General features: G+C 44.6%; 1 protein-coding gene across 1 annotated transcript; it reads right to left on the minus strand.

The window, feature by feature from the left end:
- Positions 1-252: 252 nt before the first annotated feature.
- FTCD (formimidoyltransferase cyclodeaminase) lies at positions 253-24,610 on the minus strand. Its single transcript, XM_069735360.1, has 15 exons — positions 24,589-24,610; positions 24,000-24,130; positions 22,876-23,059; positions 21,929-22,057; positions 17,733-17,821; positions 16,670-16,849; positions 15,898-16,035; positions 15,686-15,817; positions 15,151-15,212; positions 14,927-15,053; positions 13,322-13,483; positions 13,165-13,208; positions 12,094-12,232; positions 11,756-11,851; positions 253-367 (listed from the first exon to the last, which is right to left on the minus strand). Exons 2-15 carry the CDS (start codon positions 24,051-24,053, stop codon positions 284-286), a joined length of 1,620 nt encoding a protein of 539 aa, XP_069591461.1. The 5' UTR covers positions 24,054-24,130; positions 24,589-24,610; the 3' UTR covers positions 253-283.
- Positions 24,611-25,022: the final 412 nt, after the last annotated feature.

Raw genomic sequence — 25,022 nt, forward strand, 5'->3', positions numbered from 1 at the left:
CATACCCTAAAGCTTATGATTTTTTATATATTCTTAAGGCCAATTACAACCCATGTTTATAATTTAATATCTTAGGTTTACTTAATTCCAGTATAATATTTCCAAACTTCTCAAAATCTGAATCTCTCGAAAGATTAAGACCAGTATATACCACCACATGGAGTCCGTTTAAAATATAGGAATATTTCTATGACTTGAATTTCTGTTGCACCAAAAAGTACTGTAAAAACCAAAAACTCAGCAGTCAAGAGTGACAGCAAATAAGTGTTTATTCAGTTAAATTTCACTCTCGCCCCTCACAAAGCAGCAGCACAGATTCAGTAGACTTCTTTGCCTCATCCAGCAGCTGGAAAATCTTCTTCTGAGTCTAAGGGAAATAGACATAAAAATAGATATCAGTGTCTGTAGACAAGGGCATACAAAAATACCACTTAGGTGGGAATTCATCAAGAGTCCGGTTTCGTATGCCAGCGTTAGGAACTTTAGAGCATCTTTGGGCGCCAAACTGAAATAGTCACCAAGCACAAGCTAAAATAGATTTCTGCCAATTTCTGAAATAAATTATAGAGAATTGTTCAGGGTTGTGCAATTATCTGCTACTTTTATGCCAGAAAACTAATGTAACTACCTTGATGTGTTCCCAACATCGTATGCACCTGAGGGAACATTCTTGAGACAACGTTACTGTTATTATTCCATATTGAGGTTCAAAATTCTTTGCTGATCATTTTCAAAACATTTATGTGGCAGGATCTCCTCCCTATGCTTGAACACATTAGAAGCTGTAGAAGTCTGTATGCATTTAGCTCCCATAGCGTCAGGCTCACAAATCACCATAAAAGATTATTAACTGTACCATGTCTTTCTGGTGGATGCTCCACTGACGCATAACTTCATAAAAAGTAATGTTTCTTGGATTGAAGGATATATTTTAAATAACTTTGCTTCAAATTCCTGGGAGGAAGGCATTTCAATCAAAGTACCATAGTTTAAAATATATATATATAGTGTGCGTGTATGTATGTATATGTATACAGGTCCTTCTCAAAAAATTAGCATATAGTGTTAAATTTCATTATTTACCATAATGTAATGATTACAATTAAACTTTCATATATTATAGATTCATTATCCACCAACTGAAATTTGTCAGGTCTTTTATTGTTTTAATACTGATGATTTTGGCATACAACTCCTGATAACCCAAAAAACCTGTCTCAATAAATTAGCATATCAAGAAAAGGTTCTCTAAACGACCTATTACCCTAATCTTCTGAATCAACTAATTAACTCTAAACACATGCAAAAGATACCTGAGGCTTTTATAAACTCCCTGCCTGGTTCATTACTCAAAACCCCCATCATGGGTAAAGGTACCTTCACACATAACGATATTGTTAACGATATCGTTGCTTTTTGTGACGTAGCAACGATATCGTTAATAAAATCGCTATGTGTGACAGCGACCAACGATCAGGCCCCTGCTGGGAGATCGTTGGTCGCTGAACAAAGTCCAGAACTTTATTTCGTCGCTGGATCTCCCGTGGACATCGCTGGATCGGCGTGTGTGACACCGATCCAGCGATGTCTTCACTGGTAACCAGGGTAAACATCGGGTAACTAAGCGCAGGGCCGCGCTTAGTAACCCGATGTTTACCCTGGTTACCATGCTAAAAGTAAAAAAAAACAAACACTAGATACTTACCTACCGCTGTCTGTCCTCCAGCGCTGCGCTCTGCACTCCTCCTGTACTGTCTGTGAGCCGGAAAGCAGAGCGGTGACGTCACCGCTCTGCTTTCCGGCTCCCAGACAGTACAGGAGGAGAGCAGAGAAGCAGAGCACAGCGCTGGAGGACAGACAGCGGTAGGTAAGTATGTAGTGTTTGTTTTTTTTTACTTTTAGCATGGTAACCAGGGTAAACATCGGGTTACTAAGCGCGGCCCTGCGCTTAGTTACCCGATGTTTACCCTGGTTACCGGCATCGTTGGTCGCTGGAGAGCGGTCTGTGTGACAGCTCTCCAGCGACCAAACAGCGACGCTGCAGCGATCCGGATCGTTGTCGGTATCGCTGCAGCGTCGCTAAATGTGAAGGGGCCTTAAGACTAGCGACCTGACAGATGTCAAGAAGGCCATCATTGACACCCTCAAGCAAGAGGGTAAGACCCAGAAAGAAATTTCTCAACAAATAGGCTGTTCCCAGAGTGCTGTATCAAGGCACCTCAATGGTAAGTCTGTTGGAAGGAAACAATGTGGCAGAAAACGCTGTACAACGAGAAGAGGAGACCGGACCCTGAGGAAGATTGTGGAGAAGGACCGATTCCAGACCTTGGGGAACCTGAGGAAGCAGTGGACTGAGTCTGGTGTGGAAACATCCAGAGCCACCGTGCACAGGCATGTGCAGGAAATGGGCTACAGGTGCCGCATTCCCCAGGTAAAGCCACTTTTGAACCATAAACAGCGGCAGAGGCGCCTGACCTGGGCTACAGAGAAGCAGCACTGGACTGTTGCTAAGTGGTCCCAAGTACTTTTTTCTGATGAAAGCAAATTTTGCATGTCATTCGGAAATCAAGGTGCCAGAGTCTGGAGGAAGACTGGGGAGAAGGAAATGCCAAAATGCCTGAAGTCCAGTGTCAAGTACCCACAGTCAGTGATGGTGTGGGGTGCCATGTCAGCTGCTGGTGTTGGTCCACTGTGTTTCATCAAGGGCAGGGTCAATGCAGCTAGCTATCAGGAGATTTTGGAGCACTTCATGCTTCCATCGGCTGAAATGCTTTATGGAGATGAAGATTTCATTTTTCAGCACGACCTGGCACCTGCTCACAGTGCCAAAACCACTGGTAAATGGTTTACTGACCATGGTATTACTGTGCTCAATTGGCCTGCCAACTCTCCTGACCTGAACCCCATAGAGAATCTGTGGGATATTGTGAAGAGAAAGTTGAGAGACGCAAGACCCAACACTCTGGATGAGCTTAAGGCCGCTATTGAAGCATCCTGGGCCTCCATAACATCTCAGCAGTGTCACAGGCTGATTGCCTCCATGCCACGCCGCATTGAAGCAGTCATTTCTGCCAAAGGATTCCCGACCAAGTATTGAGTGCATAACTGAACATTATTATTTGATGTTTTTTTTGTTTGTTATTAAAAAACACTTTTATTTGATTGGATGGGTGAAATATGCTAATTTATTGAGACAGGTTTTTTGGGTTATCAGGAGTTGTATGCCAAAATCATCAGTATTAAAACAATAAAAGACCTGACAAATTTCAGTTGGTGGATAATGAATCTATAATATATGAAAGTTTAATTGTAATCATTACATTATGGTAAATAATGAAATTTAACACTATATGCTAATTTTTTGAGAAGGACCTATATATATATATATATATATATATATATATATATATATATATATATATATTTTTTTTTTTTTTATTTTTTTTATTTAATATTTATTATGTATTAAACATTGGCCTTCGTGAAAAAAAAAAAAAAAAGAAAGTAGTAGCAACTAATCTGCACAAATGATTTGTACTAGTGCACTATAAAAGTAATGCGTGTTTTGTCACCAACTGAAAATTTATTAGACCAAAACCAAACAGGTAAAAACAGACCCACACTGGGTCATACATATAATAGTCAGATACAGCCAGACAGGTTATGTATATACACACATCCATCTACCTACGGTGGTGCAAGACAATTCACTCAATGTCTATAGAGCCAAAAAGCGTGTAATTCCGATTATATTTAACTAAAAGTATTTCTAAGCATCGCTTAAGAGGCAATGGTGTAATAAAAAAAAAAAAAAAAAAAAAATAGGGATTTTTGGTTACTCACCGTAAAATCCTTTTCTCCAAGACGCTCATTGGGGGACACAGGACTGTGGGTGTATACTTCTGCCGCCAGGAGGCTGACACTAAGTAAACTTAAAAAAAAAAAAGTTAGCTCCTCCTCCATTGTATACACCCTGACACTGGCTACCAGAGACTCCAGTTTGGTGCAAAAAGCAGTAGGAGAACAAAAAACACAAAAAATAATATAACAGCATAAATACAGAAACTTTATGTCTAGAAAAGATCCTACTGACTAATGTAATCAGATATAAACAAAGCAGCCATAAGGCTACCAGGGAGGGAGCTGTGTCCCCCAATGAGCGTCTTGGAGAAAAGGATTTTACGGTGAGTAACCAAAAATCCCTATTTCTCCTTCGCCTCATTGGGGGTCACAGGACTGTGGGATGTCCTAAAGCAGTCCCTGGGTGGGAAAAATCACTCACCAGAAAAAGACATCCAGATAATGTTTGTCTATAAATGCGCCACTGCCGCTTGAAGAATTCTTCTACCCAGACTTGCATCTGCAGAGGTTTGGGAATGGACATTATAATGTTTGACAAATGTATGCAGACTAGACCAGGTCGCAGCCTTGCAAACCTGTTCTGCTGAGGCCTGGTGCCGAACGGCCCAGGAAGCCCCCACTGCTCTAGTCGAATGAGCCTTGATTCCGGCCGGAACCGTCATGCCCATGGAGCGATAAGCCTCCTGAATGGTCGCCCTTATCCATCTGGCCAGGGTAGATTTTGAAGCCGCGCATCCCTTCCTGCGACCCTGCGGAAGGACAAACAGAGCATCCGTCTGGCGAAAGGGGGCCGTACGGGAAACGTACCTCCTCAGAGCCCTCACCAGATCCAACGTATGGAGAGCTTTTTCTACACGGTGCGTAGGTGCCGGACAAAAAGAGGGCAGAACAATATCTTCATTAATGTTAAATGATGAAACAACCTTCGGCAAAAAGGACGGTGCTGGTCTGAGCACCACCTTGTCCTGATGAAATCGCAAAAAAGGAGGACGACAAGAAAGAGCTGCCAGCTCCGATACCCGTCTTATGGACGTTATGGCCACTAAAAATACAACTTTCCAAGAGAGAAACATCAAAGAAACCTCTTGAAGAGGCTCAAAAGGAGCATCCTGTAAAGCCCTTAAGACCAGATTAAGGTCCCAAGCTTCCAAAGGAGTCTTATAAGGAGGAACCTTATGAGCGACTCCCTGGAAAAAAGTCCTGACTTGACGATTAGGAGCAATCCTGCGTTGAAAAAGTACTGATAAAGCCGAAACCTGCCTTTTAAGGGTACTCGGAGCAAGCCCAGAATCCAGGCCTGCTTGAAGGAAGGCTAGAATGTTTGGAACGGAGAAGCGCAGAGGGGGCAGCCCGCGTTCTCTACACCAGGAAAGAAACACCTTCCAAGTGTGATAATAAATCCTGGCCGAAACGGACTTACGAGCACGGATCATGGTATCAGCAACTTCTTGAGAAAAACCAGCCTGAGTTAAAACCCAAGATTCAACGGCCAGGCCGTCAAACGTAGGACCTCTGAGTTCTGGTGGTAGATCGGCCCTTGAGATAGAAGATCTGGCCGATCGGGGAGCCGCCAAGGAACCCCGGCTAGAAGTTGTACCAGGTCTGCATACCAGGTCCGATGTGGCCAATCCGGAGCGATCAGGATGGCCGGCACTCTCTCTGATTTGATCATCTTGATTACTCTCGGGAGCAGTGCCAGAGGAGGGAACAGATAGGAGAGATGAAATTGGTTCCAAGACAGTACCAGCGCATCCACGGCGATCGCCCGGGGGTCACGGTACCGAGAGACAAAACTGGGCACCTTGGCATTCACCTTGGACGCCATTAGATCCACGTCTGGAGTTCCCCAAAGATGGCAAATCTGCAAAAATACCTCGGAGTGGAGAGACCATTCCCCGGAGGCTAGACCCTGACGGCTTAGGAAATCTGCCGCCCAGTTTTCTTCGCCCGGAATGTGGACCGCTGAGATCACAGAGTGATTTCTCTCCGCCCAGAGTAGGATCTGTTTTACCTCCTGCATGGCTGCCTTGCTGCGGGAGCCCCCCTGGTGATTTATATAAGCTACCGCTGTGGCGTTGTCCGACTGAATCAGGCGACCCGCCAGAAGATGGTGAAAACGTAACAAGGCTAGCCGGACCGCCTGAATCTCTAAGATATTGATGGGGAGTTCTGATTCCCGAGGAGACCAGCGTCCCTTAGCTGTGTGATGGAAGAAAACTGCTCCCCAACCCAGGAGACTGGCATCTGTTGTGACCACTAGCCAATTGGTTGGGGGAAAGGGTTTCCCCCTGAGAAGAGATGAGCTATTTAGCCACCAAGCGAGAGCCTGTTTGGTCTGGAAAGACAACTGAAATTTGCGGTTGAGAGAGAGGATTTTTGTTCCATGCTGATAGGATTGCACGTTGGAGAATCGTATGAGGGTATGGTTGTAGAAGGTTCCTCACTTCCCGCCGAAGGGCTAGGACCTTGTCCTGGGGGAAGGATAGTTAAGGCTTGAGAGGTGTTGAAAATCATGCCTAAAAAAGAGATTTTTCGAGACGGCCGTAGAGATGACTTCCTTAAATTTACCAACCAACCTAGACGGGAAAGAGTGTCCAGAGTGATGTCGACATTTTCCCTGCAAGACTGAAATGTTGGTCCCTTGATCAGCAGATCGTCTAGGTATGGCAAGACGACAATACCTCGGGAGTGCAGAATGGACACCACAGTCGACATGACTTTTGTGAACACCCTGGGAGCGGAAGCTAGACCGAAAGGTAATGCCGTGAACTGGAAGTGTAGATTGTTTACGGCAAACCGGAGAAATCTTTGATGGAGCGGAAAGATGGGAATATGAAGATAAGCATCCTGAATGTCTACTGAGGCCAAAAATTCTCCCTTTTCCAGAGAGGCGATGACCGACCGCAGAGACTCCATCCGAAAGTGTCGAACGCGGACAAACTTGTTTAAGAGTTTGAGATCTAGGATAGGCCTCACTGCTCCATCCTTTTTGGGCACTACAAAAAGATTGGAATAAAAGCCATGGAATCTTTCTTCCTCTGGAACCGGAGAAATGACACCGCTGATACGGAGAGACTCTGGAATTGAACGAAGAGACGAAGAGATTTGCACTTGGGAAGACGGGATGGGAAGAACCGGGAATGAGGAAGACCGACCAGCTCTATTTTGTAACCTGAAGATATGAGCTCTGCCACCCACTGGTCGTGGATTACCTGAAGCCAGACCTGGCGAAATAAAAGTAGACGTCCGCCTACCCTTTTGGAGATGCCCGGAAGAGGCCTCCAGTCACTTGGCCGAAAATCTTTGCGTCCTAGATCTAGAAGACTGGGGACGCATTCTTCCCCCCTGGCTGGCCGTATAAGGGGTCCGAACGTCTCGGTCCTGATTGGGCCGACCCTGCGCAGGAGAACTTGATGCTGGGGCCCATCTGACATAGCGAAAGGTTCTAAAGCGAGCCGAAAAATGGCGCCGAAAAGGCTGTCTGGCCCTCTGCTGAGGAAGGAACTTACTTTTCCCTCCTGTGGAGTCAGAAATGAGCTGATCCAGCTTTTCTCTGAACAAACGACCACTCTGATACGGCAGGGATGTAAGGGATTTCTTAGAGGTAGAATCAGCCCGCCAGGACCTTAACCAAAGGGCCCTTCTGATGGCAATAGCATTAGATGCAGCCGAGGAAGCACAATCTGCCGCATCCAGAGATGCGTTAATCAGATAGCTACCGGCCATAGCTACCTGAGAAGACATTTCAGCCAATTCTGCTGACACATTACCTTCCTGGAGAGCCTTAGATAACGAGTCAGACCAAGATATCATAGCCCTGGCAACCCAGGTTGCCGCAAAAGAAGGAAAAAGTGCTGAGCTTGAGGCCTCAAAGACGGAACGAGCCAAGCTCTCTATAAGACGATCCGTAGGATCCTTAATCGATGAGCCATTAGGGAGAGATAGTAACGTGTTAGAGGCTAAACGGGACACTGGAGGATCTACAGAGGGATTTTCTGCCCAATCACTACAAAGTTTCGAAGCAAAAGGATACCTAGCCTTCAGAGCTCTTTGCCCTGAAAAGCGTTTGTCCGGGTGCTCCCTATTGCGTCGAATCAGGTCCTCGAACTCAGGATGAGAGGAAAAAACCCTATGGGCCCGTTTAGACCGCTTAAATGAGACCTTATGATCAGAGGAAGAGACGAGCTCGTCTTCTATCCCCAAAGACTGATTGACAGCTTCAATTAGGCTGTCTACTGACTCCTGAAACCCAGGTTTATCAAAATTAAGAGACCCTTCTGACTCGTAGTCAGTCTCAACTTCACCGCTTTCTGCAGGGGAAGGAGAGCGAGATACGGAACTCCAGGATGCGGAAGCACCCGAGTGCCTGGGAGACGCTTTGCGAATCCGCTTTCCATGCGTCTGTCGAGTGAGAGCGCGCCCCCTGCAGGCCGCAGATTCCTGAGACCCCGAGGCCCTCTCTGAGACAGGTGGATTACCGGTCCCGACCGCCGGGGTCTGCAGTGATTTGATCGCTTCAGTAAGGGACGCCATGGATTGTGACAAAGACGTGACCCATTCCGGTGGAGCTACCACAGCATCTGGCTGAGGGACCGGGGCTGGAGAGACTACTGGAGGACTGGCAGGGGGGGGGCTCCTGGACATGTTCAGGGTCACAGGCCTCACAGAGGCGATTACTTTGGGCGTGCGGAAAAAGGGCATTACAAGATACACAACCGGTAAAAAGAACCGTGTGAGTCTTAACCTTTCTAGACATAATGATCCGTAATGCTATACCCAGGGCCAGAGACTGGGAAAAAAAGGAATGCTTCAGTCCAGCTGGAGAGAGAAGCACTTACCCCAGTCCTGTGTCCCCACGAATACCGAAATGGATCCTGACAGCACTATCTCCAAACGTGCTGCCTTATATGTCCAGCAGGCTATAGTGGGGGAGGGATCGCCAAACTAAGCCTCAGCCTAGAGCAGGCCCGAAGCCGCGGCCTAAATTTCCCCCTCAGAGGCCGGAGAAACCGGAACCGGACGTGACGCGCCGGAAGGGGCGGAGCCCCGCAGCGCGGTCTGCCGCCCGGAAGTCCCGGGCTCCAGGAACAGCCCCACGCCTGCCATGAGCCAGGCAAAGCCGCAGCCTCCGGAGGAACAGCGGCACCGATCTTACCGCGGCGCCGCTCCGGAGCGCTGCGGCGCCGCCGACCGAATGCCGCGGCGCCGCTCCAGAGAGCCGCAGGCGCCTCAGCGCTGGACCACCGCCGATCCACAAAAAAAGGACACCAGCCTCACCCGGAGCCGGACCACCGCACTACCCAGGGCCAGCGCAACAGGTACTCAGGAGCCCCCCCTGACACACCACACTCAGCGAGGGGTGGAAAAAATGACGGTGCAGGCACCCAAACTCCATTATCCCAGGATAAGGAGAGGGACCGTCCTCCACCCCAGCTAACACCCCCGGCAGGGGTGTAGAAAACAGGGGGGAACATACGGACGTCTAGGAGCACCTGTACAGCCTGGAGTCTAGATACCTCAGGGTGGTCAGGGCCAAGTCCAGAGAAAAATCCCACGTAGCGGGAAAGGAAATGTGGAGCAGTATCACACGTGCTTGCCCGTTGATGATTTGGGGAGATCGGACCCTCAAAAAGGTCCGTCGCCCCCTCAATCCAAAAGTTGAAAGTCGGGTCCAAAAAAAAAAAAAAATCCCGGACCCAGAGATGTGCCTCCTTGAGACACTAAGCATAAACTGGAGTCTCTGGTAGCCAGTGTCAGGGTGTATACGATGGAGGAGGAGCTAACTTTTTTTTTTTTTAAGTTTACTTAGTGTCAGCCTCCTGGCGGCAGAAGCATACACCCACAGTCCTGTGTCCCCCAATGAGGCGAAGGAGAATATATATATATATATATATATATATATATATATATATATATATATATATATATATATATATATATATATATATAAAATTTTATAACCTGTTGGCAACATAGATCATGCATAAATGGTGTCCAAGTAATTAGATTTGGACTTCTGCCACTCAAACCAAACATGTAAGCAAATCTGCTGTAACCAGTCCTTATTTATGTTGCCACTGTGTGACATGAACCAATATATAGGTCGGATTAGTATCTCAAAGTGCAAAGTAGTGGTCAGCGCTGCATATCTTCGGTAGGCAGGAAAGTCCAGGAATCAGTCGCAGCAAACTAAATTCAGGGAATCCTGGCCAGTGACCCACCCAATGTAGTGAAGAACCGCGTGTGTTGCTCGTGTACGGAGATCTGGAGGGGCCATACTATCCCTTATTTACCAATTTGTGCTCTGTATGAGCCAATCACACCACCAACTGTGTATATTGCCTCCTGCAGCTTTTCACATGGTCCTTTGACGCTTGGACAAGTGCGAGTGTCCATAGTTACTCTGCTGTCCAGTTTATGTGGCTCTGATCTCCTCGCTTAAGGAAAGCTATATTACCAAGCAGACAGCACTTCATTGACACTGCATAAAGCAACAGTTCTCAAAATGGCAATTAATGGAGGAACATGTAACCAGACTAGCCCAGCAGCCCCTTTTCAAAATAACCAGTTTTCTCATTTGTAGGGTTCTTCTAACTAGCGGAGGCTGATGGCCAAGTCTGGTCACATGGCCCCCTATTTAAGGTTCCTCATACAGCTGTGCGCTGTGCTCTCATGGCGTTGAATAGAGACAGTCGAACACGTGCAGCCACCTCTCAAGTCATTAATCTAATGACCGCTTCCCTTTAAGTTTACTCTCGGGTAAAAATCTGGGTTTATTTTAGGGGCTACAACGCATGTTTATTGTCGGTGTAGCGTGGCATGGGCAGTAATCGCGGGCTAGGTACTGGTCTTCTCCTGTGATGCCCCAGCGTGCTACATGAAAGAAGTGGGTCCTGGCTGAGTGTTGGTGCGGTGAGGGCCTTGCACCCGTCTAAGTGGTCTGTAGCCGATGGTGTGGGCCAGCCAGGATCATAGGTTCCAGAGTTTAATAAGGGAGACTCCCATTCTAAAACAGTCTTTACTGAACAGTAACTTGGTAAGGGTAATGGGTACAATGTCTTATGGATATTCCCTACACAGTGAAAGTCATTACCACAGTGTGTTTTGTTCCACTGTAGTCAACTCCAGGGCCTGTGAAGCACAAGGTTTCACCCTACAATCCGTATCAGCAGGTTCTTCTCTGCTCAAAGGTCCCACATCCTATTTCTTCGGCTCGGAACCACCCACTAGTCCCACAAACTTAGCCCTGTTTAGGTCAGTTGTAGGTTGCACTACTCCCTTGTTCCTTAGTCTCCTTTTGATAGTTCACCCAATAGCAGCACTGCTTACAGCCATTTCCTATTCTAACTTGTCTATCTGCATAACTACAGGAAGCAGTCACTTCCCCAACACACTCTCCCACTATGGGTTTGTACCAAACATTAACTTCAGTCACCATCTATGCTACCTACCTTATCTACTAACCTGTGTCTTATCCTATACACTACCAACATTATACATTACTTAGGCAAAAAAAATGCCACTTGACACAATATGTACAAGAGATGCACAACACTATACAGACACACCACGATTGGTGTCCTCAGAGGGTATGAACCCGACAGTCCAGTCCACACCCTTTATATTGGTATACTGCATGTAGCTTTTGGTTGCTTTATATACTGCATGCATTTTTCATTAGCTTTTGAGTCACCTGAACTATTCCACCAAGCCATTTTCTATGAATCCATACATTATCGCATATTTGAATTTTGTAAACTAAATTCTACACTAACGGGCAATACTTCACAAAATAATAATAATGGGATCCAGAAATACATGTATAGGAGTACCACAAAATTATGCCCAAAACACATTTGGTGAAATAACGTGAACAATCCTTTTAATGCATTACCTGACTTTTAAATTCATCATCCTTGATTTCTCGGAGGTTTATGAGAACATTGAAATAAGCTCCAAAGACTCCGGTCTCTAAAGCTTTAGCTGCCACCTAATTAAAAGAATAATCCAGTCACAGATGTAAATGCAATAAAATAAAAGCACAAAAAATAAAAAAATCCACATGTGGAATATTCTAAGGACGTCTCCTCTTCTTGGCACAAGAATAAGGCTTTTATTAGCATTAGCCCAATGGATTCTATGAGACTTACACAAAAATTGAAGTGTATTACATTTCATGTCATCTATGAGACTTACACAAAAATTGAAGTGTATTACATTTCATGTCAGTACCTGCAGATCAGATATACATGACGCATTGCCATATTTTGACAGCTCCAACAGTGGCTTCCACAGGGTACTTATTTTTTCAGCAAGACTTAGGGGCACACCAACTGCCTCCTTAAGGCCATTCTGAAGAGCCTGGAAGCGTCTGGAGAAAAAAAAAAAAAAAAAAAAGGGATGAGATTGATGCCTTTGTTAAATATCCAGATTACAAGTCAGAGGTACAGAGGCCGGATACGAATACTTGAAGTCCATATAAAATGTTGGCTAGAAAAGGTCTCTCCTGCACTAGTCTTATCCTCCAAATGGCTTTGTTTTTTTTTTTTACTTTTTACAGCTATCCAAATGAAAATCAAGTAACAAAACGCCAGCAAGTTCTGCCGATTAGGATTTTTTTTTCTTCTCTTCTTACACAGTTTAGTCCGGGGCTACACAGCGACATGAATTATATGGCAGCAATATTCAAAGAAAAAAAAAAAAAAATGCAGCTTGAAAGCAAATTGTCACCACAATTCTATTTCACAGCTGCAACCAAAAGAAGTCAGACTGAAAAAAATAAAATAGAAAATAATATGATATGAGGGTTGTAGTTGCATGCAACCTACGGAGGCATCTATGCCATTGGCTGCTGACAAAAAAAAAAAAAAAAAATCAGTAGTCCTGTGTTGTATTTTAATAGTTGTGCAACAGGGATTATTTATTGGACATAACACAACTGCATTAAGGATCACCATGCAGACTAGACAAGACAAAATACCACATTAATATCCTTTTAATTTTCCAGCCTTGAAGAACAGGTCATGAAAACTGAAATTTCTGCAAGTAAATATCCAAAAATGCACCCTACATGCAGTTAGATCCAAAATATGAAAATAATCTAATACAAAGCATAACCCCCTAAGAAAGGAACCAGTACAGGAGGTATTGGGTCTGAAAAGTATATATTAAAAAAAAAAAAAAAAAAAAAAAATGCATGTATGTATACACACTTTATGCACCCCCAGTTATTAACCCTTTACTATACTGTGCGGTCAGTACATAGACAGGTTTTGTGCTACAGTAGTAATCATTTACACTCACTTCTGTTGTTGTTCTTCGGTGTCTTTGGGAAGTTTTAGTGCAGCCTGCAGAGGGGGGCACCAAGAGGGAAAGTGGAAATTAGGAAGTAAGAGAAGATAATAAAAGTAAGAGGTAAAAACAGAGATAAAGTCAAAATCTATTTAAAAATAAAAATTACCATATAGCTTCCAAATGCGTTGGAGTCCGAGTCTACGAGAGCCAGCAACTGACCGACTGCATGATGAAAAGAGGGAATCAACTCCCTCATCGTTCCATCCAAAGATTCAAATTGACGTTTCCCGAAAGTCATCTGCCCCACCATACATCCTAGCGCTGCGCCCTAAAATGAGAATGTGACCCAAACTGCAGTTACAATTATCCAGCAAACAAGAATGATTTCATTAACAAGAAAAAAAAAAAAAAAAAAAGTGGTCTCCTTTCAAAGTTATTATGCAACTTACCTCCTAGTTAAATGCCTCAAGAACGAAGCGTTTTTTTAATTCTACTATGTAAAAGTCATTGCCACAGAGGTGCAAACCACTAAGACGTGTCAGATTCATTATGTGACGTATGCCACTTAATGAATTTGGCGCACTGTACTCCAGCAAGCTCTTCATTACGACTGAAACGCGAAAATTCATCCAGTGTTTTCTGGGTGAAACTTGGATTTATTTATTTTTAAATACACTTGTGTGAACTTGCCCTTAGATGGACACCAACTTGGTTAATACCTTCACTACCACAAACAGCTAAAATATAGGTGTATTTCTAACCCACAAAGATGACCGTGGTATAGGGTGCATCTATGTGCCAAGTTCTACAGTATGCTGGAAATAAGGGTATGAACAAAATGAAACGTTAAGTAATCATGGAGAGGTAGACTATCAGTGTTCAAAAAAAAAAAAAAACACATACAATAGATTAATTAGTGCACGATTCAGAATGTTGCGAAGGGACACACGCATCAATGGATTTTGTTCTTGAATATGGGTTCATTGAGTGGTACAGGGAACAAAGTACCATGGTGAATCCAGACAAATAACCCATCTTTGGGCTCGTTAAAGAATTAATACTAGACAGATTTATTAAAAAACCATGTATTTTTTTTATTTTTAAGGAGTTTTCCCAGTTGATGCTTTACATGCCATCTACACTGGTTAGCATCGCTCCATCAACCGTATAGTGGCTACTGCACATCTCCCCCTTGATTAAGAATGGGGTCATGCAGGGCACAGCGACGGCCGCTACACCATTGATGGAACCGAGCTATTCAGCTACACTACTGCCAACATCCGACTGTCACCTAGAAAAGCTGAACAGTGGGGGTCCAGCCCAACACCGATCTGATATTGATGTCTTATCCGGGGATGGGGGGGGGGGGGCTACGTTCACCATTTTACATCCGGATTTGTAAACCAAAATCAGGAGTGGAACAAATCAGAGAAAAGTACAGTATAAACAAGTCACCTCTTCTGTATTTATCACTCATTGACCAGATACTGAACGTGGCCTTCGGATAGGTCATCAGTATAAAAAGTGGTGGAGTAAACTTTTAAAAAAAAGGTTTTGTAAAATTGGAATTTGTGTTTGTTGTATTTGGAAAGATTTAAATAAAAATTTTATCTGATTAAAGAAAAAAAAGTTTGTTAAGTGCCAAACATACACAAAATAAAGAAGCGATACATTTTTTTTTGGTCACCTGGTTGTGCGTCGCTTTAGTCCTACACAATAATTGCATACAAACATATTGTATCATCTAAAATGTTCCTACCCCTGTTCTTACCATAGCCGACACGGCCGCAGACACAGAGCCACCTCCGGGGGTGGCCGTCCGCGCCCCCACACTCTGCACAAACCCTTTCAACGTCTGTGTGATAAGTGATGCAGACAAGTCGTCTTGAACAAGATACCTGCGATACATAATGTGCATTCATTATCAATTACAGCTAAGAAGTTTGGGGTAGAATCGGCAGAATACCGGTCGGTAGGAGGGAAGATTCAACTTACTCTATAATTCTTTTCTGAGGTTCGAAAGGAGCCAATGAATCAAGTCCAAGTCTGTTAATAACCTTGACAAGTAGGAAACATAAAGCAGTTCAGTATATAATACAAATCTGTTGGGTTCTCATCCTAAATAATATTTAATATAATTCACAGGGAATCTGTCAACAGGTATTCGCTACCCCATCTGAGAGCATGATGTAGGGAAAGAGACCCCGATTCCAGTGGTCACTTTACGGAGTGCAGCCGTTGTGATATAAGTTTTATATGTACCACCACTGATTAGCAGCTTTCAATGTACGCTGTATGTATCGAAACTACAACACATCTTAGTAAGCCACACACTGAAATCAGTGTCTCAGCCCCTTCCTGCTGACAGATTTAAAATTATGCATAAATCAAGATTTTGTTGAACAAGATAAAATTTGTGATTAGCACATTGTATAATCTGCCCTAGAAAGGCCACAATATGGGAATGGTAATCTGTCGGAACAGGAGCGTATGAATAACTGGTCCTATATTGAAAGAAGACAAAGATTACCAGTCGAATTTTGTGTTCTTCTTCCAATATAAACAAGTTTTCTTCTTTGATATAATATTCTGCAGAAGTCAACAAGGCTTGAAGAGGCACTAAACCCACCAACTGCGAGCCGAGAATCGGAAGACTCAACTCCTAAAACGAGACAAAGTAGTTTAGCCAAACCAAAAAAGTAACCTACACGGCTAACAGGCACAAAAATGAAAATCAGGCACCTTGGCATCTTTGCGCGTTTCTTCATACACCACGTGAAGAGGAGTCATTTCATAATCTAATATGTTTGCAGACACTTGAGCCAGATTCTCCTCTTGCAGATACCAGCCAATCGCCTGCACTTTTTTGAGACGTCCAGGCTGAAATAAAAAGGGGGGAAAAAAAAAAATTGCATTGGAAAGGCTTTGCAATGAGCAAGTCAAGAAGAAGAGCTTTTTTGAAAGTGCTCTGATCATGACAAGTATTCGAGTAACCACCAGTAATACCAATCAAATGGCAGTGTCAATGAAAAACATTTTAGCTGCAAGTCTCATGAAATCTGGCACTAGATTTAGGCAGCCCTATTTGAGAGACTCCGACTTCAGCATTCGGTCACCAGTAATTGAGAACATACTGCAGCAGATACAGGAGAGTACTACAAAGACATCCCATCAGGGTCTCTCGCACTGTACTTGTAGTGCACACCTGGCTACAGATTCTCCAAAACTGAAGTCAAGGTGAATAAGTATGCAGAAGTACGTGCAAGACCAACATCTGGGGTCAGAATATGGGCAGAGTTATCCAGGCCGGCCAGTGGTCTCCTGAGCTAGACAACAGCCTCATATACGAGTGGTCAGAAAACCCACGGGTGGTCCCGATATCACCAGAGATCAAAAAAAGGTCATATAATGAGCATTTTGCATCTAATTTCTAAAGCTGGACCCTCTAAATCCAATGGAATTGTTTGCATTCTGTATAGTCATACTTTACCGTGTATAGAACATTTCTGCTCACCTGACCTTTCCCGCGACCACCTTCTCTGATGTTAAGCGCTACACGATGAGCAAGCTCCTTTGTAGTTAATAGGTTTATATTGTACGCTATGAGAAATTTCCGGGCTCCTGTCACAGTTGCCCCCCAACTTGGAACAAAAACTGGCTCCCCATAATCTGGTTTCCATTCTGTATTTTGCAACTAGAGGAGAAAAGAAAAAAAAGAAAAAAAAAAAAAAAAAAAGGGAGGTAAAGTAAACTCAAGATCAGTCTGAATTACATAAAAGATCACCAATGGCAGCACATAGTCCTGTGTAAACAGGACCTGCGTTCCTTAAAACATTGGCAGCCTATGCACACAATCATCCATTAGTGAGCGTACTGTGCACATCTGAATCCAGGTTGGTCAGTGTTGCTTTTTAAACTACCAAAGACAGATTTTGTTATTCACACAACCTGTAAATCAACATAATGTACAGTCAGACCCCTATTCTAGCGCTATAATCACTTACTGAGCTGATAGTGAGTTGTTTTTTAAAAAAAAACTACAGCTATTTTAATCAGCAGGAGATCACAAGAGGACTAGTAAACCTGCTGCAATGTATTACTTCATATTCATGAGCTCTGTAAAACCCCACCCTCTCCACTGATTGTGCATAGGCAGAAAGCAGCCAGTGTCCACAGAAAGAAAGCTGCCAATCAGTGGTGTGGATGAGGTTATACAGAGCTCATGAATATGGAGTACTACATGGCAGCAGGTTTACTAGTCCTCTAGTGATAATCTCCTGCTGATAAAATAGTGATTTTATCAAATCTACAGCAAGCAGCCCAGTAAGTGTCATTGCTGGAATCAGAAGTGACAAAAATCTGATGGCAAATCACCTATTACTGTAAAGGCCCCCATTAAAATTGACCCGCAATTGAAGATACAAGACGACTGATAAAACATTTGTCATGACTTATTGTAGTGAACACATTTATCTAAAATAACTTCCTATTGTACATAAACAGCTACCTAAATAAATTATAAATATGCTACATGGTAAAGAGTTAGAAAATTAAAGATTTGTAACCATATAATATACCTTGGTGGGAAGAGCTTCATACTCTCCAGCTCTCACAGCGGGGAGAGTCCTTCGATTCTCAGTGCGTGCAGCCTCTGCATAAAGATACACTAAAATAAAAGGAGAAGAAAAAAACAAAAAAAAAATTGATAGTTTAGTAGACAAGTGCACTGAAATTACTCATTAATATACTGTAGCAAGAGGCTGTAGACATGGGGGAAGAAATACAAAAACCATCTGCGAGAAGTTTGGAAAGAAACCGGGGAGAACATACAAACACATACTGATCGGGATTGTGGGCCCCAATGGGGACAGGGAAATTGTCTGAAAATGTAAAGGGAGATTGAATTAATGAAGCTAAGCTAAGATCAGTATATTAGAATTTAGTGCTGAAACCAAATATTCCATTAACATTCTCTTGCAAGTTACAGTATTTTTTGAACTATAAGATGCACTTTTTTCCCAAAATTTTTTTGGGGAAAATGGGGGTGCGGTCGTATGGTCACAATATACTTACAAATCCTGTGGCAGTGGTCCCGATGCAGCCTCCCTTCCCAGGCTGGTGCGGCTATGGCGGTGCGGCTGGGCTCTGTGGTGTGATGGGCTGTGCTCCAGGGCAGTGGCTGCGGCTCTTTGCTCCGTGGGGGGGCTCCGCTGGCATTTCGTCAAAGCCCGGAGGCCCTCGCTCATCCGATAATGCCATGTTGTTGTGGACTCCGGGAACATGGGTGCCAGGAAGATGGCCGCCGAGCCGGCGCACGCTCAGATTCAAATTTTGGCAACGAGATCTCATCCAGAGATCTGAATCTGAGCGTGCGCCGGCCATGTTCCTGGAGGCCATGTTCCCGGAGGCCACCGCAACATGACATTAATGGATGAGCAGGGGCCTCCGGGCTTTGACAAAATGCCGGCGGACCACAGAGAGCCACAGCCCCCGAGCACGCAGAGCCACCACCCCTGACTCAGAACAGAACCAGCCTGGGATGGGATTTCCCAGAGGCCACCGCACCAGCCTGGACCACCGAATGATCCCTGTGACCACTCCTCCACCTGTGCCCATCCCCTCACTGGTAAGCTGAATTCAGACTGTAAGACGGACCCCCATTTGACACATTCTTCCTCCATCATTTTCCTTCTGAAAATTTGGGGTGCGTCTTATGGTCCGGTGCATCTTATAGTCCGAAAAATACAGTAAGCATTTCCTACTAAAATGTCTTCACTAGTCCCTATATGCCGTCACATGTAATCCACACATGCTCTTATCCAGAACGTCTCCAGTTTCCCCTTCTTTGAATGATACGATTTGCCATTCTTACCCCTCTAATAGGCATCAGGTCCCGTCTCCCAAAAGGATTCTACTATGGCCCAATGGTCGCCTCAACTGCTGAGCTTGCCACTCTTGGCTGAAATTTAATTATCCATTTCCTATCTACATTTGGAGTGCCCACCAGGGCCGTGGGGTACTCGGACCGGGTTGGACAGTTCTTCAGGGGTTGTTGTCACGGCAGCAGTGACCAGGTCAGTGGCCCTGGGCATCCAATAAAATGGGAATGAAGGGGGAATAACGTTTATAGGGGAATAGTTTGTGATGCCACCCGTGGTGTTCAGCAATAAGGAAATGGCCGACACTGCAGTTCAGGTCCACTGGGGCAATTGGTGAGGCAGCAGAGATGTTACAGCTCTCCACGGGTAGAGCTAGGCCCCAGGGCAGTTGAAGTCAATGATGGTGAATGTTGTAGTGCAGGGCAGGTGACGCAGTAAATAATTTGAGGACACAGCAGGGTTGAGTCTTCACAGTTCTTAGATACAGTCCCCAGCAGGGTGCTGTGTCCTCCGGGTCAGTGATCCAGCCAGCTCTCAAGTAATTTGGGGTTCACTTTCCCCGAGACTCCCTTTCTTATGCTCCTTCCCTGGCCGTCTCTTTGAGCTGGCTTCGCCCTCTTGCCCTGCACCTCATACAATGTTTCAATCAAGCCAGCAGCCTCGGATCCTGTCGGGCGACGTCCTCCTGGTCCCCTTGATCCTATATGGCTGCCTTTTCAGTGAATGTGTGTGGATGTGGCACAAACAGATACCACAGCCTCCGGCTTGCTAGCCGAGTCTTGTAGTTCCTCCACTAGTCTGGGGGCTGGTACCCCCACTGCGACCTGGTCCTTCCACCCGACTACGGTCAGCATGGATTCGGGCACCCAGGATGGATTCCTCACTTCCCTGGCCCCTAGGACCCCTTCCTTCCTTCTCTCAGGAGCTTCTCGCTCCACATCTGCTCTCCTCCACTCCTTACTGACTCGCTCCACCTTCTAACTCTCTCTCCACCCACACCCTCTACCTAGTTCACCGTCCAGCCTGAGATGGGGCCCTCCCTCAATGGGGTCCACCCTCATCCCCTGGCCGGGAGTGGTGTTGGATGCTAGTGTGGGTCTCGGGTAGTGCCCCTTCCTTACCCGAGAGCGGAGTACCACACCTCTGGCTGAGGTGCAGTACCTCTGGTGACTGGACCTTCAGGGGCACCACACATTTTGTTGCGAACATATTTCTGCTGGTAAATCTGGGTTATACCTGCCAAATAACCATGGTAATACATGTGTCCGAGAGTAATTTTTCTTCTTTTTAAAAAGATCAAAATTTTGGTTGACCAGTTTTGCGATGTTAAGTTGGAGGCGAAAGTATTGGTTGAAAGACTGACGAGAAGCAAATGGGGATGGTGCCTTAAAGGGCACCTGTCACCCCGAAAATCGCGGGTGAGGTAAGCCCACCAGCATCAGGGGCTTATCTACAGCATTCTGTAATGCTGTAGATAAGTCCCCGATGTTACCTGAAAAAGGAGAAAAAGACGTTAGATTATACTCACCCAGGGGCGGTCCCGCTGCTGGTCAGGTCGGATGGGCGTCTCCGATCTTCTTTCCATGACGTCCTCTTCTGATCTTCAGCCACGGCTCCGGCGCAGGCGTACTTTGCTCTGCCCTCTTGAGGGCAGAGGATAGTACTGCAGTGCGCAGGCGCCGGAAAGGTCAGAGGCCCGGCGCCTGCGCACTGCAGTACTTTGTCTGCCCTCAACAGGGCAGAGCAAAGTACGTCTGCGCCGGAGCTGAAGATCAGAAGAGGACGTCATGGAAAGAAGATAGGAGGCGCCGCAGCGGACCGGAGACGCCCATCCGACCTGACCAGCAGCGGGACCGCCCCTGGGTGAGTATAATCTAACCTCTTTTTCTCATCTTTCAGGTAACATCGGGGGCTTATCTACAGCATTACAGAATGCTGCAGATAAGCCCCTGATGCCGGTGGGCTTAAGGTACCTTCACACATAACGATATTGTTAACGATATCGTTGCTTTTTGTGACGTAGCAACGATATCGTTAATGAAATCGTTACGTGTGACAGCGACCAACGATCAGGCCCCTGCTGGGAGATCGTTGGTCGCTGAATAAAGTCCAGAACTTTATTTCGTCGCTGGATCTCCCGTGGACATCGCTGGATCGGCGTGTGTGACACCGATCCAGCGATGTCTTCACTGGTAACCAGGGTAAACATCGGGTAACTAAGCGCAGGGCCGCGCTTAGTTACCCGATGTTTACCCTGGTTACCGGCATCGTTGGTCGCTGGAGAGCGGTCTGTGTGACAGCTCTCCAGCGACCAAACAGCGACGCTGCAGCGATCCGGATCGTTGTCGGTATCGCTGCAGCGTCGCTTAATGTGAAGGGGCCTTTACCTCACCCGCGATTTTCGGGGTGACAGGTTCCCTTTAAAAGGTCACCTGAATCTATTAGAGATTTTGTTTATAAAACTCCACAACGTGGAAGAATTTGCCTTACTCCATCCCCTCACTGAATGCAGTTAAGGCATGTCACAGCGTGCAGTAGCCCTTACTGTGGGGCATCCTGAGGATTATTTAATCTATTGGATAAAGTAATATTAACCCTCCCCCATTTTTGACATCCAGCCTTACCAAAGCAGTCAGCTGGGGGCTATATATTGACCCCCCCAGCCTAAAGATAACAGCCTGCAATTCTGGCACTTTGCCCTGTAGCGGTGGAGAGTGAGAGTTGCCACTAATACTTTGGTTTAAGGGCGATCACCAGATATATATCTAAATAGCGCAAAGGATTGTTATTTTACCAAGTTGGCCTCCTGAACTAGGTTTCACTAAACTTCGTATGATTATTTATAGGAATCAAAAGTTTCACTGATATAAGGGCTATAAATGCACATTTCTTACCTGGGACATGCAGCTCATTTGCTAGTCTTTCAGCAAAGTTGTTTGCGCAGGAAACACATTCAGCCATGGTCACATTTCGGACAGGAATAAATGGACACACATCCAGAGCGCCCATACGAGGATGCTCCCCTGAAGGGCAATGACATAACAGTGTGGAATATGTAGTTATGTATACATTAATTAGCAGATTTGTAGGATGGTAGTTGAGCGAACATGCTGAGATAAGGAGTTATCTGAGCATGCTCGGATGCCAACAGAACGACTTCGGCGTGGTCTACAAATATTTTATAGTGCTTTGGGAAGTTAAGTTTTTTCACCCAGAGGAAATTTTGGTTTTCCGTGGTCTAAAAAAAATAAATAAAAAAATATGTTCTTGTCCCTGTGGCTGCATGTCTCGCGGCTGCAGGGATTACCTGTCTATATGCAAATCACTAACAAATACCATAATGAATCAGGGATGGAAAATGTATCCAAGCATCCTCCAAAAGAAAGTTCTCCCAACAATCCAGGAGCAACTTGGTGAAGAACAAGGTTTTTTTTCAGCATGATGAAGCACCATGTTACAAGGCAAAGGTGAGAGAGTGAGAGAGTGAGAGAGTGAGAGAGTGAGAGAGTGAGAGAGTGAGAGAGTGAGAGAGTGAGAGAGTGAGAGAGTGAGAGAGTGAGAGAGAGTGAGAGAGAGTGAGAGAGAGAGTGAGAGAGAGTGAGAGAGTGAGAGAGTGAGAGAGTGAGAGAGTGAGAGAGTGAGAGAGTGAGAGAGTGAGAGAGTATATATATATTTTTTTTTTTTTTTTTTTTTTTTTTTTTTTAAGTCAATGAGCAGGAAGCTCTCCAGATCTCAATCCAGTTGAGAATCAGTGGCCAGTCCTCAAAAAGTAGAAGAATATAATGCTCTCCTGCTACATTTCCAAAGATGACAGGTTAATATGAGGGAGGCAGACACTTACCTTTGTGTTTGCTCATATCAATCATCTTAAAAGCAATGCGTGCTGCATTCAGCGCCCCTTCAACAACTGCCTCTGGGGAACCCACAAAGGTGTACACCGTTCTGTTGGTGGATGCTCCAGGGTCCACATCCAACAATCGACATCCTTCAGTCGCAAAAATAGCTGCTGCCAGCGCATCAACAGTCTGTATAACAGGAATATTGTAAGGGCGGACTTAATAATCAGGATACTCTTTCCCCATGGAACGAAAGCAAAGGCTCATTCACACATCAGTTTTTTTCCCCCCACATATACAAGAAAACTGGTCTCAGCTGGGTGTGCCTTGCTTCGATAGGGAAAAAAAAAATAAAAAGGGTATCTAGTAGCCCATGAAAAAACAGTGTGCACTTGGATGGCATCCAAGTGTAGTCCAATTTTTTTTTTCATAGATGAAAATCATCAATTCAAGTCTAACAAATCAATATTGAACAAGTATCCACAATTTCACATGTATCATTCAGTCTGTAAAAATAAATAAATATGTATGCGAACAACCCCATAGACTATACTACAGTAGTAGTTCAAATTAGTTAAAAAAAACAAATAGATCTCACATGCAAAAAACAGGCATCTAACTGAGCCCTAACCCACATGTGAGCAGAGCCTTTTATATTTAGAGCCATTTCATGTACAAGTTTGTTAATAGTGAATGACATTTGTTACATCTTTTTAACAAAATATAAACGCTGAATAGGAGAATTTGTGGGTTATGATCCACAGCGATTCACCTACGGTCGCATGTTGACCGGTGGATCTGCAGCAGCCGGCACTATAGGCTTGTGAACATTTTACATCAGGTGAGCAGTTACATTACTGGCGAATCTTCTCTTAATTTGTGAGATTAGACACTATCTGGGCTTCCTCTTTCCTACAAAGTATATTACTAAAATTAATATAAAGCAATAGCATCAGAATTACATCCAATTCCAGCAAAAAACAAACAAACAAAAAAAAACATCTTTTGTCTGTCCACTCTATAAAAAGGCACGCTGACTACTATGATAAAAAGTGAGTTGTACAGATGGCCCAAGATTTGCAGGCCACGTGCCGACTGTCACAAACATTGCGGTAATAGTAACACTTACCTCTTTTCTTGTCCCTTCTGAGAAATTCGGGACACATTCCACAAGTTTGGCCATAGTTCCGTTCACCCGTCCTTCCCCTGAGAGCTGTCAGTCTGTCTGTCTGCGGAGCGATTCAGGAGCTGTTTGTTGTCCTACACGCAGCAGTTACAAATTAACTAATCAATTGGAGTCACGTGATGAGAAAAAACTTCAGACGCCTCACAGAGGTCTATGTTATCATTTAATGAATATTTTGGAATCAGTAAAATGCAATAGTAACGGTATGCCAATAAAACTATTTTTGCAACTTTTATGATATTGGCAAAATTTAACTTTGTCACATTTCATTTATTAAAATTTATTGAAATGATTTGATCACCACAACACTGGCAAAAGACGAGAAGCTGTTCTGCAGGACCTGGCAGCAGCCGCTACATATTAGGCAATGTTTTAACGTATGTGAAAAAAAAGGAAATGTGTCTCAGGGTATGTGCACACGTCAGGATTTTTTCTTCGGATAGCGCATCAGTATTTTGTGCCTGGACGACCCCTTTAATATTACAACTCTCAATATGGCCTGACAAGTTGTAGCTCAGAGAGCGGCGTATACCAGATCACTGCAGAGGTCTAATTCGTTTGTCAGAGAATACAGTAATATTTGGGAGTAAGAGTCCTGTACAGACAGACAAAGGTAACTGGTCCCATTTAATGTTTAACCAGTTGTTGTGCAAGCACTCTAAGCAAATAAGGCTAATGGGCGATACCTATACCCAGGCTCATATAGTGCGAAAGGACAAGGAGAAGGAATTCCCTCCAAGAATGACCGAATACAAGGGCTAGTTCACATGACCAAATAGCGGACATATTTCTTGTCCATAATCAATGCGCCTCCTGACCTGAAATAACAGCATCATTAAAGCTTAAAGGGGTTTTCAAGGTTGGGATAAATTTTCAGTAAGTACTGTACAATGCCTAATCCTAATGACAGGCGCAGACAAGCAGATTTTTTTTTGTCATCGGTGAAAATTGGATCAATCAAAGTTT

The sequence above is a fragment of the Ranitomeya imitator genome, chromosome 7 (genome assembly GCF_032444005.1).
Source record: "Ranitomeya imitator isolate aRanImi1 chromosome 7, aRanImi1.pri, whole genome shotgun sequence".
Lineage (NCBI taxonomy): Eukaryota > Metazoa > Chordata > Amphibia > Anura > Dendrobatidae > Ranitomeya > Ranitomeya imitator.